We start from the raw sequence: 13,484 nt of genomic DNA, 5'->3' as shown, positions 1-13,484 counted from the left end.
CAGCAGGTTATTTTAAAGGGTGCTTTACAATTAGAATTTCCTCTGTTGACTTTGGCTTTAGTAAAGAATCATTTGTTTTGTTTTCCTATAAATTGTAAGATCAAGGTTAGTGACATTCATAACTTTTCTTGATAAATGTATTATGTTTCATGTAATACAGTTTATTTAACATGAAACATTTATTCATGAGTTGTAATGAATGGAATACTTACAGTTCGTTATATATTGTAGATGGCTCTTATACACATATGATCAAGAAATGGCAACTGAAAGCAAGCACTGATATAGGAGAAGTATTTCAAACAGTGAAGTTGGAAAGACATGAAAGGAATGAAATGAAACAGAGTCGAAATGAGTGAGGGACTGAAAAATGAATAACAACAATGTGTACTGTGGGTTCACCAAATATTTCCTACTTATAAATGCAGTGAATATATCTTAAGTTTCTTCTGATTGCTCACTGATCACTAGATATCAGAATATTTATAGTGAGAAGAAAACTCACACGACTGAGAGTTAAATCAACTCAGTTTTCTTGATATGTATTCATAAATAGTAGTAGCAATACAAACTTAGGTGCCTCCTGGGGTAGAGTACGTAATATTATGCATATGAATACACCGTGAGATCAAATCTCCCCAGCAGTTTTGACAATGTTTACTGTCCTTCCATTAACATCACAGATAATGCACATACATGCCCTCTTTATAGTTGTAAGGATGCCAGAATGAAAGATGTTCAGACATTACGCACTCTGTTCAACATGATTTTGGATCCGGTACTGATGGCTAAACCTTCTAGGGAATTTCAGTTGTGTAAAAAAGCAGAATGGACATCAAAACCAAAACACAATAAGGATTATAAAGGGTTGTCTTTTCAGTCATGAAAGATAAAAAGGTCCTTACTACCAGAAACTCCAAATTTTAATTCTCTCCAATAAAAACTTCATATAACATCTCACAAAACAACACAACTGTGGTGTCAATTTCTTTGCAACCTGGCAGTTTTCTACTAGTTCTTCCACCCATTTCAGTTCAGTTCAGTTCAGTTCAGTTCATTCCAGTCGCTCAGTCGTGTCCAGCTCTTTGTGACCCCATGAATCGCAGCACGCCAGGCCTTCCTGTCCATCACCAACTCCCGGAGTTCACTCAGACTCACGTCCATCGAGTCAGTGATGCCATCCAGCCATCTCATCCTCTGTCGTCCCCTTCTCCTCCTGCCCCCAATCCCTCCCAGCATCAGGGTCTTTTCCAATGAGTCAACTCTTTGCATGAGGTGGCCAAAGTACTGGAGTTTCAGCTTTAGCATCATTCCTTCCAAAGAAATCCCAGGGCTGATCTTCAGAATGGACTGGTTGGACCTCCTTTCAGTCCAAGGGACTCTCAAGAGTCTTCTCCAACACCACAGTTCCAAAGCGTCAATTCTTTCATGCTCAGCTTTCTGTATAGTCCAACTCTCAAATCCATACAGAGCTACTGGAAAAACCATAGCTTTGACTAGATAGACCTTTGTTGGCAAAGTAATGTCTTTGCTTTTTCATATGCTGTCTAGGTTGGTCATAGATTTTTTTCCAAGAAGCATCTTTTAATTTCATGTCTGCAGTCACCATCTGCAGTGATTTTGGAGCTCCCCAAAATAGTCTCTGTTTCCACTGTTTCTCCATCTATTTGCCATGAAGTGTTGGGACTGGATGCCATGATCTTAGTTTTCTGAATTTTGAGCTTTAAGCCAACTTTTCCATATATTCTAAGGGTTATTTCTGTGCTTTCTGATTTGCTCCACTGGCTTCTGTATATTTGTTTATGCCTGTACCACATCCCAGATGATTTCAGCATTTTTCACATCTCAAAGTGTTGGCCTCCAATTCCTTTTGGAAGACTGTTTTGGCCATTTAGGGGTCTCTTGAGATTCTATAGGAATTCTCACATGATTTTTTTCTGTTACTATAAACATTGCTATTCAAATTTTAATAGGGATTTCACTGGGTTTGTAGAAAACTTTAGGGCTTCCCAGGTAGTGCTAGTGGTAAAGAACCTACCTGGCAGTGCAGGCAGGGACACAAGATATGTGGGTTTGATCTCTGGATTGGGAAGATCCCTGGAAGAGGGCATGGCAACCCACTCCAGTATTCTTGCCTGGAGAATCCCATGGACAGAGGAGCCTGGCAGGCTATGGTCAATAGGTTCGCAAAGAGTAGAACATTACTGAAGCGACTGAGCACACACACACACAGAAAATTTTGAGTATTGTGGTCATTTTAAGAATCCTGTCAGTTCCTGAATACAGGGTTTCTTTTATGTGTGTTTCCATGGACTTCTTTTAGCAGTGTTTGGCAGTATTCAGTGTATAAGTCTTTTACCTTTTTTGCTAATATTTTTGCCAATATTTCATAAGTATTCTACCTCTTGATGTTATAATGAATAGGATTGTTCTCTAATTTCCGGTTGACATTGTTAATTGTGTATACATTTGCACCTGATTTTTCAGTGTTGATTTCTTTTCTTATGCTACAGCTTTTCTAAAGTTTCTCTCTCTCTCTTTTTTTTAAAGTATTTATTTATGCATTTGGCTGTGCCGCTTAGTTGCAAGATCCATCTTCATAATGGCCTCTGGGTTCTTTTAATTGACATGTGGAATGTAGTTCCCTCACCAGGGATGGGACCTGGGCTCCCTGCATTGGGAACTCAGAGTCTTAGCCACTGGACCTGCAGGGACGTCCCTGAAATTGTTTTTTGGAGTAGTAGTTTTCTTATGGAATCATTTTTCTCTGTACATGGTGACAAAAAACCAAAACATAGAATGGAAGTAATATAATAGTAAATTCAATAAAGACTTTAAAAATGGTCCACATTCAAAAAATGTTACATATGAAGCATTTAGAGTAATGCTTAATATCTAGAAGGTATTTGGACACCTTAAGTCATTGCTGTTCTTATCATCTTTGCCACTTAATATTTACACTTTGTGAAAATTCTACTGTGGACCTTGTCATCTCTCTCTTTTTAAATGTTTGGCCATGCCATGTAGCATATGGCATCTTAGTTCCCCAAAGGAGTATTGAACCTGTGTCCCCTACAATGAAATGTGGAGTCTTAACCACCTGACCACCAGGGATATCTCAATTTTGTCCTCTCTTAAGATGCCAATTATACTGTAAGTCATGTAGATAAAGAATATCACTTATTATGTAAAACATAATAGATAACACTTCTGCATAGATAAACGTTTGTTGAATTTTTTTCTGTGTATTTCATATATTGCCCACAAATATGAAAAATCTGCTTTAACTGGATGATATCATAATTTTATGAAAAAGCATGAGGAATGAAAATTAGGTACCCATAATTTGCTCCAGATACATATAAGTGTATCTGTCAGAGTATGTACTTCAACTGAAATGATTCTCACCCCTCTCTCCTCCTCAGTTTTTGTGAAAATAAGAACTCTTCTCATGGTCCCTTTCTGAAATGCATTTCCTTATTGGAACGGTTGACATTCAAGGATGTGGCCATTGAATTCACTCAGGAGGAATGGGAATGCCTGGACCCTGCTCAGGGGGCCCTGTACAGGGATATGATGTGGTAGATCTATAGGAACCTGGTCTCTGTGGGTGAGGATCACTTATTATAATTATATATCAGAGTGTTGATAAGGATATTCACCATACTGTAATTTGATTCCTATAACTCCTTCCAGTTGCAACTAGAAATATATTCTTTTGACTAATATCTCCTCATTCTACAAACTGTGATACCTACTTTGTTTCTGTTTGACTCTTTTTTTTTTCTTTTTAATACTGTGTTTTACTGAGGTCTTTATTTAAGTGAGGGTCTTTATTTCTGAATAATGTACTGAGCAAATATTTGCAGTATCCAACTATGTTGGTATAGTTGCTAGATTTCGTCCTTTTTCAGATTTTATCTGTCTGTTGGACACTTAGATTGTTTTCATGTCTTGGCTATTGTAAGTAGTTCAGTAATGAACATGGGAGTGCAGGTATCTTTCTAAGACAATGATTTCATAATGGAAATGATGCATTATATGATATATATATTTAGCTATGCTATACAGCGTGCCAGATCTTAGTTTCTGACCAGGAATTGAACCCATACCGCATGCATTGGGAGCTCAAGTCTTAACCACTTGACCACCAGAGAAGTTTGTAAAAATATATTTTCAGGAACCTTAAACTATTTCTCAAAGTTCTCACCAGTTCGCATGCTTCAGTATAATTATTAGAGTTCCATTTCCTCCACATTCACGATAACACTTGTCATCTCTTGTCTTTGTGTGTGTGTGTGTGTGTGTGCGTATGCATGGGTGCACACACCTTAGAAGGTTGATTCTGGGAATCTCTGGATTTTTTGATTGGAGAATGATGGCTTTACAGTGTTGAATTGGTTTCTGCCATAAAACAGTGTGATTCAGCCATCAGTATACATATATCCCCTCCAGCTGTTCCAGGAGGACTGAGGTAGTATCTCAGTGTGATTTTGTTTTGCATTTCTTTTGGAGGGTACATATGGGAATTGGGAGTCTTCTATTCCTCAGTCTCAATGAGCTGGAGCGTCAAAGGCCAGGAAATTGTCATAAACTCCTACACTCTTCATTTCGGTATTTTCAGGATAGGCAATGTCTTAGGTCTGTGGCAATTTCGCACTGGATAATTCTCACAAACACACAGGAATATGAGAGACAATGCAGGGAGAGCTCACAGAAGAGCAACTTTGAGAAAATGCTAAGTGCATATTTATTGATAATTTAGCTTACTATCTTTTAACTACGAGCAGTAAAGCCAGACAGAGACCAGAACTCTGGGATTAAGGAAGCTTCCTTGTGGAGGTCTGGAGGTAATCACAGGAGAGTTTGTAAAGAAAGGTCTTTGAAGATAAGGTGGTTTGTTTTGCATGCAGAACTGCACCTAGCTAATGCTGACGTGTCCGCCAGAACGTCTAATTGAAGGACTGGAGTAGGGGAGCAGGCAAGGAAGAGGGAATGAGTAAGATTAAATTCCTGGAGATATTTCTGAGAAAGCAGTAAAATATGGTTCCCACATAGGTCCTCCAGCTTCTCTACTGGTTTGTAGAGTTTTCCCAGCGTCCTACTTCCTCCTCCCCCACAAAGTCTTTCTTGTTCATTGTTTTTAACTTGTTTCCCTCTTGTGTCAACGAGTACTTGTTTTATAGTTCTATCATCTTCCTTATTATGTTTTTATTTTATTTTTTAACCAGGCTGGGTCTTTGTTGCTGCTTGCAGGCTTTATCTGGTTGCGGTGTGTGGGCTCCTCATTACAGCAGATTCTTTCATTATGGAGTGAGGGCTCACTAGTTGTGGTACCCCGGGGCTTAAAGTACTCAGACTCTGGCAAACACCTGCCAGCCTCGCTTCCCTATGATGATTCTGCTCATCCAGCCAGGAACTTCATTAGGAAATCCTGGTCTCCCTACTTTATGGTACTGTGGATTCTTTAGGTGCACACTGTGTTTGCGCAGAATTAACTCACCTCCATTGCTTGAACTGTTTTTGTTTCTTCATTCTAGTTTCTGCTAAGGAAATGCTTGCCCAGTCACCTCAAATATTGTGTATGTTTTTATCGAACATATGCATGGAAATGGAGCTTACGGAATATGCAGTATGATACATGACATAGTGAATAGTGTAATAGATGTAAACTTCTCTTCCTTTAATATCACAGTCTCTTCTTTTTAAAATCTTTTATTTCAATCACTGAGATAATAAATTTTCTAGACTTCCGGCAGTAATACTAGATGCCAAAATACATGGCACTGTATCAACGTTTTAGTCTTTGGGACTAGTTTGTAGTCTATGGGAATTGCATAATTTTTATCCTACTGTTGTGTGAAAATTGTATAAATCTTAATTATGATGAATTGCTTTCTCATGCTCTTCATGTCTACTGTGTCCTACTACTATGTCTGTTCATTCTGTTAATTTTTGAGAGCTTGATATTGTAACTCCAACTAAAATCTTAAGTTATCTACTTGAAAAACAATTATAATATATAGTGGCATTCTATGTAACCTTGTTCTGTATTTTCCAGGTCTTCTATAAATGTGTTATCATACTTTCATAATTTAAAAAAGAGAAAAAAGTTTTTTAATTCTTTCATTTCAGGGCCTTCCCTCGTTGTCCAGTGATTAAGAATCTACCTTGCAGTGTAGGGGGTCACAGGTTTGATCCATGGTGAGGGATCAAATTATTTTAAAAGATTGTTAGCCAGGTTAAAATAGTTCCTGTCTTATGTTAAAGGCCAAAAAGTTACTTTTATATAAAAAGACACATTAATATTCTGTAATACTTATTATGACATCCTTTGCATTATATTTTGAGTGCTCTCCTATCACACTTTATTCTCAACAATGTGGTTTCTGACCCTTTTAATAAAGTTACATACTGCTCTCTCTTTATTTCATGTGACTTGGAGCCAGTAAACTGGATATTTAATGGCACTGCATAGGTAGTAAATTGTACTATTTATTCATTTTTATATGCAGGTCAGCAAGCAACAGTTAGAACTGGACATGGAACAACAGACTGGTTCCAAATAGGAAGAGGAGTGTGTCAAGGCTGTATATTGTCACCCTGCTTGTTTAACTTGTATGCAGAGTACATCATGAGAAACGCTGGGCTGGAAGGAGCACACGCTGGAACCAAGATTGCCGGGAGAAATATCAATAACCTCAGATATGCAGATGACACCATCCTTATGGCAGAAAGTGAAGAGGAACTAAAAGCCTCTTGATGAAGGTGAAAGGAGAGTGAAAAAGTTGGCTTAAAACTCAATATTCAGAAAACGAAGATCATGGGATCCGGTCCCATCACTTCATGGGAAATAGATGGGGAAACAGTGGAAACAGTGTCAGACTTTATTTTTGGGGGCTCCAAAATCACTGCAGATGGTGATTGCAGCCATGAAATTAAAAGACGCTTACTCCTTGGAAGGAAAGTTATGACCAACCTGGATAGCATATTCAAAAGCAGAGTCATTACTTTGCCAACAAAGGTCTGTCTAGTCAAGGCTATGGTTTTTCTAGTAGTCATGTATGGATGTGAGAGTTGGACTATGGAGAAAGCTGAGCGCTGAAGAATTGATGCTTTTGAACTGTTGTAAGGCTCGGAGGGCCGCGCTCTGAAAAGGACATTCAGGGACAGCCTCTAGTGGACTGACAAATTATATTATCCAGCTTTTTGCAGATATATGGTCTCAGGGAGCAGAGCATAAAGCAGACTTGCATGTAGCCTTTCTCGATAAAACATCAAAGCATTCAAGCATAAATTACAGTTCCCACCACCCAAGCCATAACATAGCTTTGGCGAAACTCTAAAGGGAGTCTTATGAAACAACAGTCTTTGCTCCCAGAAACAGGTGGTCAGAAGGAAGCCTTCGAACACCTCAAGGCCGGGCGTATAACCCTTCGTTATCCAGCCTTGGGCACTCGGTGAACGCTCATAACCCTTTGTTATGCTCATCCCAGCTTCCAACCTTCGTCATGAGTGGAGCAAATACATTCTCAGTATTTGCTTAAAGCCTTCCAGCTCCTCCACAAACCGTGGTGCTGGAGAAGACTCTTGAGAGTCCCTTGGACTGCAAGGAGATCCAACCAGTCCATTCTGAAGGAGATCGGCCCCAGGATTTCTTTGGAAGGAATGATGCTAAAGCTGAAACTCCAGTACTTTGGCCACCTCATGCGAAGAGTTGACTCATTGGAAAAGACTCTGATGCTGGGAGAGATTGGGGGCAGGAGGAGAAGGGGACGACAGAGGATGAGATGGCTGGATGGCATTGCTGACTCAATGGACGTGAGTCTGAGTGACCTCCGGGAGTTGGTGATGGACAGGGAGGCCTGGCGTGCTGCGATTCATGGGGTCGCAAAGAGTCGGACACGACTGAGGGACTGAACTGAACTGAACTGAACTGATAGAATATTTCATTTATATACATTTAAGTTTGATTTTTTATTACTGAATTCACTTTCTATTTTTTCTTAATATATATGTTTTATTGAAGTATAATTGACTTATAGTGTTTCAGGCACATAACAAGGTGACTCAGTTATATATATATATTATTTTTCAGATAGATTATTTTCCACTATATTGACTGTAGGTCCTGTGCTATACAGGAAATCTTTGTTGCTTGTTGTATATCTACTTTTTAATTAGGAGTCTGTCATTCTATTCATACTAAATCAACAAGTGAAATGTCATAAATTTTTCAGTTAACCAAAAATTCATGTTTTCTAAAATATATATATTATACATACTATTTGTATATATGTATACAAAAACTTTTGTATATACGCTTGATAAAGGCTTGAGAAAGAACATTTAAAAAAGGATGGAGAAATTGGAAAACACAAGCTAAATGAAATGGGAGTACTGAATATGAAATACAAAAAATGTAACAAACTAGCTAAAAGTAAAAGATCATCATGTACTCCAGGTGTTTATGGCTACTCATTGGAAACATATCTGGAGCTTTGTAGGAAGAAAGCAATACCTGGGCATTTGTATTTTTCAAAAAATTCCAAGATAATTCTGATATGCATCTTGATTTTAAAACGTGATTAAAACTTTTTCTATTAAGTGGTAGTTTTGGTGATACAGAATTCTACTGTTTTTCTGTTGACCAGTAATGGTATAGTTACATAGTCACAACAGTTACATATGTGTAATATGTAATATTACACAGTCACAATAGTTACATAGTCACAATAGTAAAGATGTTTATCAGTTTTCATGATTAATATCCAGACAAAAAATTAGAGATCATTACAATTGAAAGCCATAATGGGAATGTGATTAAGCTAACAATATAAAATAATTGCATTCAATTTGTGGGTTCAAGCAGGGTATTGTGGTAATTGGAATTGCATGCATTCACATGTTTTCATTTGCCCAGTCAGTCTATGCCTTTTGGTTGGTGCATTTAATCCATTTATATATAAGGTGATTATACATGTATGTGCTCCAGTTACCATTTTCTTAATTGTTGTGGACTTATTTTCCGTAGGTCTTCTCCTTCTCTTGTGTTTTCCTGCCTAGAGAACTTCCTTGAGCATTAGTTGTAAAACTGGCTTGGTGGTGCTGAATTCTCTTAAGTTTTGCTTGTCTGGACAGCTTTTGAATTATTTGTGAAATGTGAGTGAGGGTCTTGCTGGGTAGAGTATTCTTGGTTGTAGGTTCTTCCCTTTCATCACTTTAAATATATGGTGTCATTCCTTTCTGGCTTGTTGAGTTTCTGTTGAGAAATCAGCAGATAACCTAATGGGAGTTCCTTTTTATGTTGTGTGATTTTTTTTTCCCCTTGTTGCTTTTAATATTTAATCTTGTCTTTAATTTTTGTCAGTTTGATTACCATGTGGCTTGGTGTGCTTTTCCTTGGGTTTGTCCTGCCAGGAACTCCCTGTACTTCCTGGACTTGGTTGAGTATTTCCTTTCCCATGTTAGGGAAGTTTTTGGCTATTATCTCTTCAAACATTTTCTCAGGTTCTTTCTTACTTCTCCTTTCCTCTGGGTCTAGGTGTGTGCAAGATCTTGTTTGTGGCCTCCAAGAATGGAGTCTCTTCCCAAGTCTTGTGGAAGTCCTGTGGAAGTCCTGTAATAAAATACCTTTGGACTTCAAGGTCAGATTCACTGGGGATTCTCAGTGCCTTTATCAGATTCCCAGGTTGGGAAGCCTGATGTGGAGTTCAGAACCTTCACGACAGTAGGATAGCTTCTTTGGTATTGCTTGTTGTCCTCCAGTTTGTGGGTCACTCACCAGCGGGTAGGGGATTTGATTTTATTGTGATTGCATGCCTCCTACTGTCTTGCCTGAGTGTCTGCTTTGTCTTTGGACATGGGGCATCTTTTTTCCGTGGGTTCAGTTGTCCTCCTGTCGATGGTGGTTCAGCAGCTAGCTGTGATTTTGGTGCACTCAGAGGAGGAGAGACGCATACGTCCTTCTACTCTGCCATCTTGAGCCAGAAGGAAATTCTTCACTTTCTTTAGACTATTTTTGTCTAATTGGTAACTTCCACTTATATAGGTTATTAATTAGATAAGCTAATTTTGATTTAGTTAGTTTTACAATATATTATGTATTCTTTATCATGTTTATCATTCCTTATTGCTTATTTATAGTGTGAATGCTGAATATGGGACCTCTCAGGTTGCACCAGGCGTAAAGAATCTGCCTGCCAGTGTAAAAGATTCAGGATATGCAGGTTCAATCCCTGGATCAGAACAATCTCCTGGAGTAGGAATTGGCAACCCACTCCAGTGTTCTTTTCTGGAAGATTCCCTGAGGAGGCTGGCGGGCCACAGACCATGGGATCACAAAGAGTTGGATATAACAGCACACAGGCACATGCAGAATATATGTAAATTATGATTTTTTTCTCCTTGGTATTGAGGCAGCAGTGTTTCATTACTTGATCCATAGATTGTGGGCATAGTGGAAACACACAATTTCTTTGATTCCCAAAAGGAGTTTGTTTAGGTTGAGTGTTTTTGTCACCACTTGTTTAAAACTGCAGTGCTCTTAAAAATATTAGAATTAGCTCTGATCAGTTTTTTTCTTAGACACTAATCCTATTCCCTTGTGTTCCTAAATTTTATAAGCTCATCGTAGGTGATTCTAGGTGTTTGCTTTGCTTTGTTTGGTATAAGTGGTTTTTTAGCATAGTAGCATATATTTAATGTGAGACATTTGTTTATGAATTGTAATATACAGGATAATTGTGGTTTTCTATGTTTTAGCTATGTCTCGTATACATGTGATCAAGAAATTACAACTAAAAGCAGACACTGATAAAAGACAAGTGGTCTTCAGTAAGAATTCACTACTGATAATTCCTAACAGAATCCACAGTGAAGAAAAACCTGACAAATTTATTAGAGTGTGGCAAGGACTTCCGTCAAAGAAGAACCCATGAATGTCCTCAGAGAATTCACACTGGAGAGAAACCTTGCAAATGTAATGAGTATGGCAAGGTCTTTACTCAAAAAGGAAACCTTACACGTCATCATCAAATAATTCATGTAGGAGAGAAACTTTACAAATGTAAGGAATATGGGAAGCTCTTCAGTAGAAAGATAAACTTCATAATAGAATTCATACTGGAGGGAAACTTTATAAATTTAATGAGTGTGGCAGAGTCTTTTGGCATAGGGCCACCTTTTCATTTCATCAGCATATTCATGCTGGAGAGAGACCTTACAAACCTGAGTGTGGCAAGGACTTTAGTCAAAAAGAAAGCCTTGCAGTTCATCATCAAAGAAGTCATTCTGGGGAGAAACCTTACAAATGTGGTGAGTGTGGCAAGGTCTTCAGTAGAAAGAATTTCCTTCTAGTTCATAATAGAATTCACACTGGAGAGAAATCTTACCAATGTAATGATTGTGGCAAGCTTTTTCGGCATAAGAACAGCCTTGCAAGCCATCTGAGTATTCATACTGGAGAGAAACCTTACAAATGTAATAAGTGTGGGAAGGCTTTTAGTAGAAAGTTAGCCCTCACAATTCACAATAGAAATCATACTAGAGAGACACCTTACAAATGTAATGAGTGTGGGAAGGTCTTGCAGCAACAGATACCTTACACTTCATAATACAATTCATACTGAGGAGAAACCTTACAAATGTAAAGAGTGTGGCAAGATGTTTCCGCAAACATCCACCCTTTCAGTTCATAAGCATATGGAGAAATGTTCTTCCAAGGAGCAAGTGTCTTTTAATTTTATGAGTGCAGTCACAGTCCATAGTGATTTTGGAGCCCAAGAAAATGAAATTTGACACAGTTTCTGCTTTTTCCCCATCTGTTTGCCATAAAGTGATGGGACCAGATGCCATAATCTTTTTTTTTTTTTTAATGAGTTTTAAGCTAGCTTTTTCACTCTCCTCTTGAACCTTCATCAAGAGGCTTTTTAGTACCTCTTCACTTTCTGCCATTAAAGTGGTATCCTCTGCATATCTGAGATTGTTGATATTTTTCCTGGCTGTTTTGATTCCCATACATATATACTGTCCATGTAAAACATTGTTGAGAAACATTGTGTCCTCAGATGTCACCAAAGAACTCTTCAAATGTCATGGATTTGGTGAATTTTGTGAGCAATCCTTAAAAGAGCCCACAGCAGGGAATAGATAACTGTGAACTAATGAATCTTTAGTTTTCTAAGGTAATAAAAGCTGTAGAGTCATTACAGGCCACACCATATTATGTTAAAACTTATAATATGGGGGCTTCAATGGTTGCTTCAGGTAAAGAATCCTTAGCAGATGCAGGAGACACGGGCTCCATCACTGGTCCAGGAAGATCCTACATGCCATGAAGCAATGAAAAACCCATGGTCCATAACTGTTGTCCTGTGTTCTAGAGCCTGGGAGCTGCAACTACTGAAGCCTAGAGCCAGTGCTATCCAACAAGAGAACCCACAGCAATGAAAAGTCCATACACTGCAAATTGAGAGTAGCCCTTGCTTATGTAGCTAGAGAAAAAGCCTGCACCATAATGAAGACCAGCACAGCAAAAATAAAAAATAAAACTTGTGGTGGGTTAATCTCCCAGTCGTCTCAGACTCTGTGATCCCACGGACTGTACCCCACCAGGTCCTCTGTCCATGGGATTTTCCAGGCAAGAATACTGGAGAGGGTAGCATTTCCTTCTCCAGGGGATCTTCCCAACCCAGGGATAGAACCTGTGTCTCCCAAATGTCCTGTTTGGCAGGCTGGTTCTAACCATTGAGACACGTGAGAAGCCCCAAAACTTATGACATTATATGAGAGGTTGAAGGAGGTATGTTGAAATGGCCAGTTATCTTCATTGTATGAATAGTCAGTGGTTTTGAGTACGTTACTTTTCATGTCTTTCAACATGAAGTCTGTTGATCTTACACTATTAGAGGCTTTTCACGATATTCCCTGGAAAAGAGTAAGATGAAGGACCAACTTCATTAGGTACCCTTTCTTCACTTCCAGCTGAAATTGTCAAATTGAATAGTGTGTGAATTAGGGTCAGGCAGAAACAAAATAATGTAAAACTAGACCATGGCTCATCATCAGGGTGCACTTCTGTAGATAGGCCACAAGGGGTATGGGGCAGAATCCTCCACCACCTGAAATCTTTGAAATCTTGATATCATGTGGAGTGATCCCAACCACTTCAGTGTTTTCAGATGTTTTAGCTCTCATTATTTTTCCCTTCCTTATTATTAGAATAGTTTTATTTGAATGTACAAATGTGTTGACTGGAAATGGATTAAAACGAATTATACATTGAGGTGAGGTGATATTTCTTGTTCTTCCCAATCAATGAATATGGTATATTTGCCTTGCAATTCAGCGACTATGGTTTGTTTCTCAAAAATGCCCTAAATAAAAGGTTATTTTTAACTTTTACTACCATATTATTTTTTAGCATAAAAGCCCATGTTTTGCTAGATTAAGTTTTTCTTTTACTTTTTGCATACAAATATGTA

At 38.3% G+C, this 13,484-nt stretch overlaps 1 protein-coding gene across 1 annotated transcript in view; it reads left to right on the top strand.

The window, feature by feature from the left end:
- LOC102186716 (zinc finger protein 160-like) overlaps nucleotides 1-13,484 on the top strand; it is a 43,728-nt gene that overhangs the window by 13,528 nt on the left and 16,716 nt on the right. Inside the window, 3 exon segments of the mRNA XM_018063214.1 lie at nucleotides 10,868-11,108; nucleotides 11,270-11,596; nucleotides 11,598-11,699. Of these exon segments, the coding sequence (XP_017918703.1) occupies nucleotides 10,868-11,108; nucleotides 11,270-11,596; nucleotides 11,598-11,699 (670 nt within the window).

This window comes from Capra hircus, chromosome 18 (genome assembly GCF_001704415.2).
Source record: "Capra hircus breed San Clemente chromosome 18, ASM170441v1, whole genome shotgun sequence".
NCBI lineage: Eukaryota > Metazoa > Chordata > Mammalia > Artiodactyla > Bovidae > Capra > Capra hircus.
This window is presented reverse-complemented; position numbering and strand designations above follow the sequence as displayed.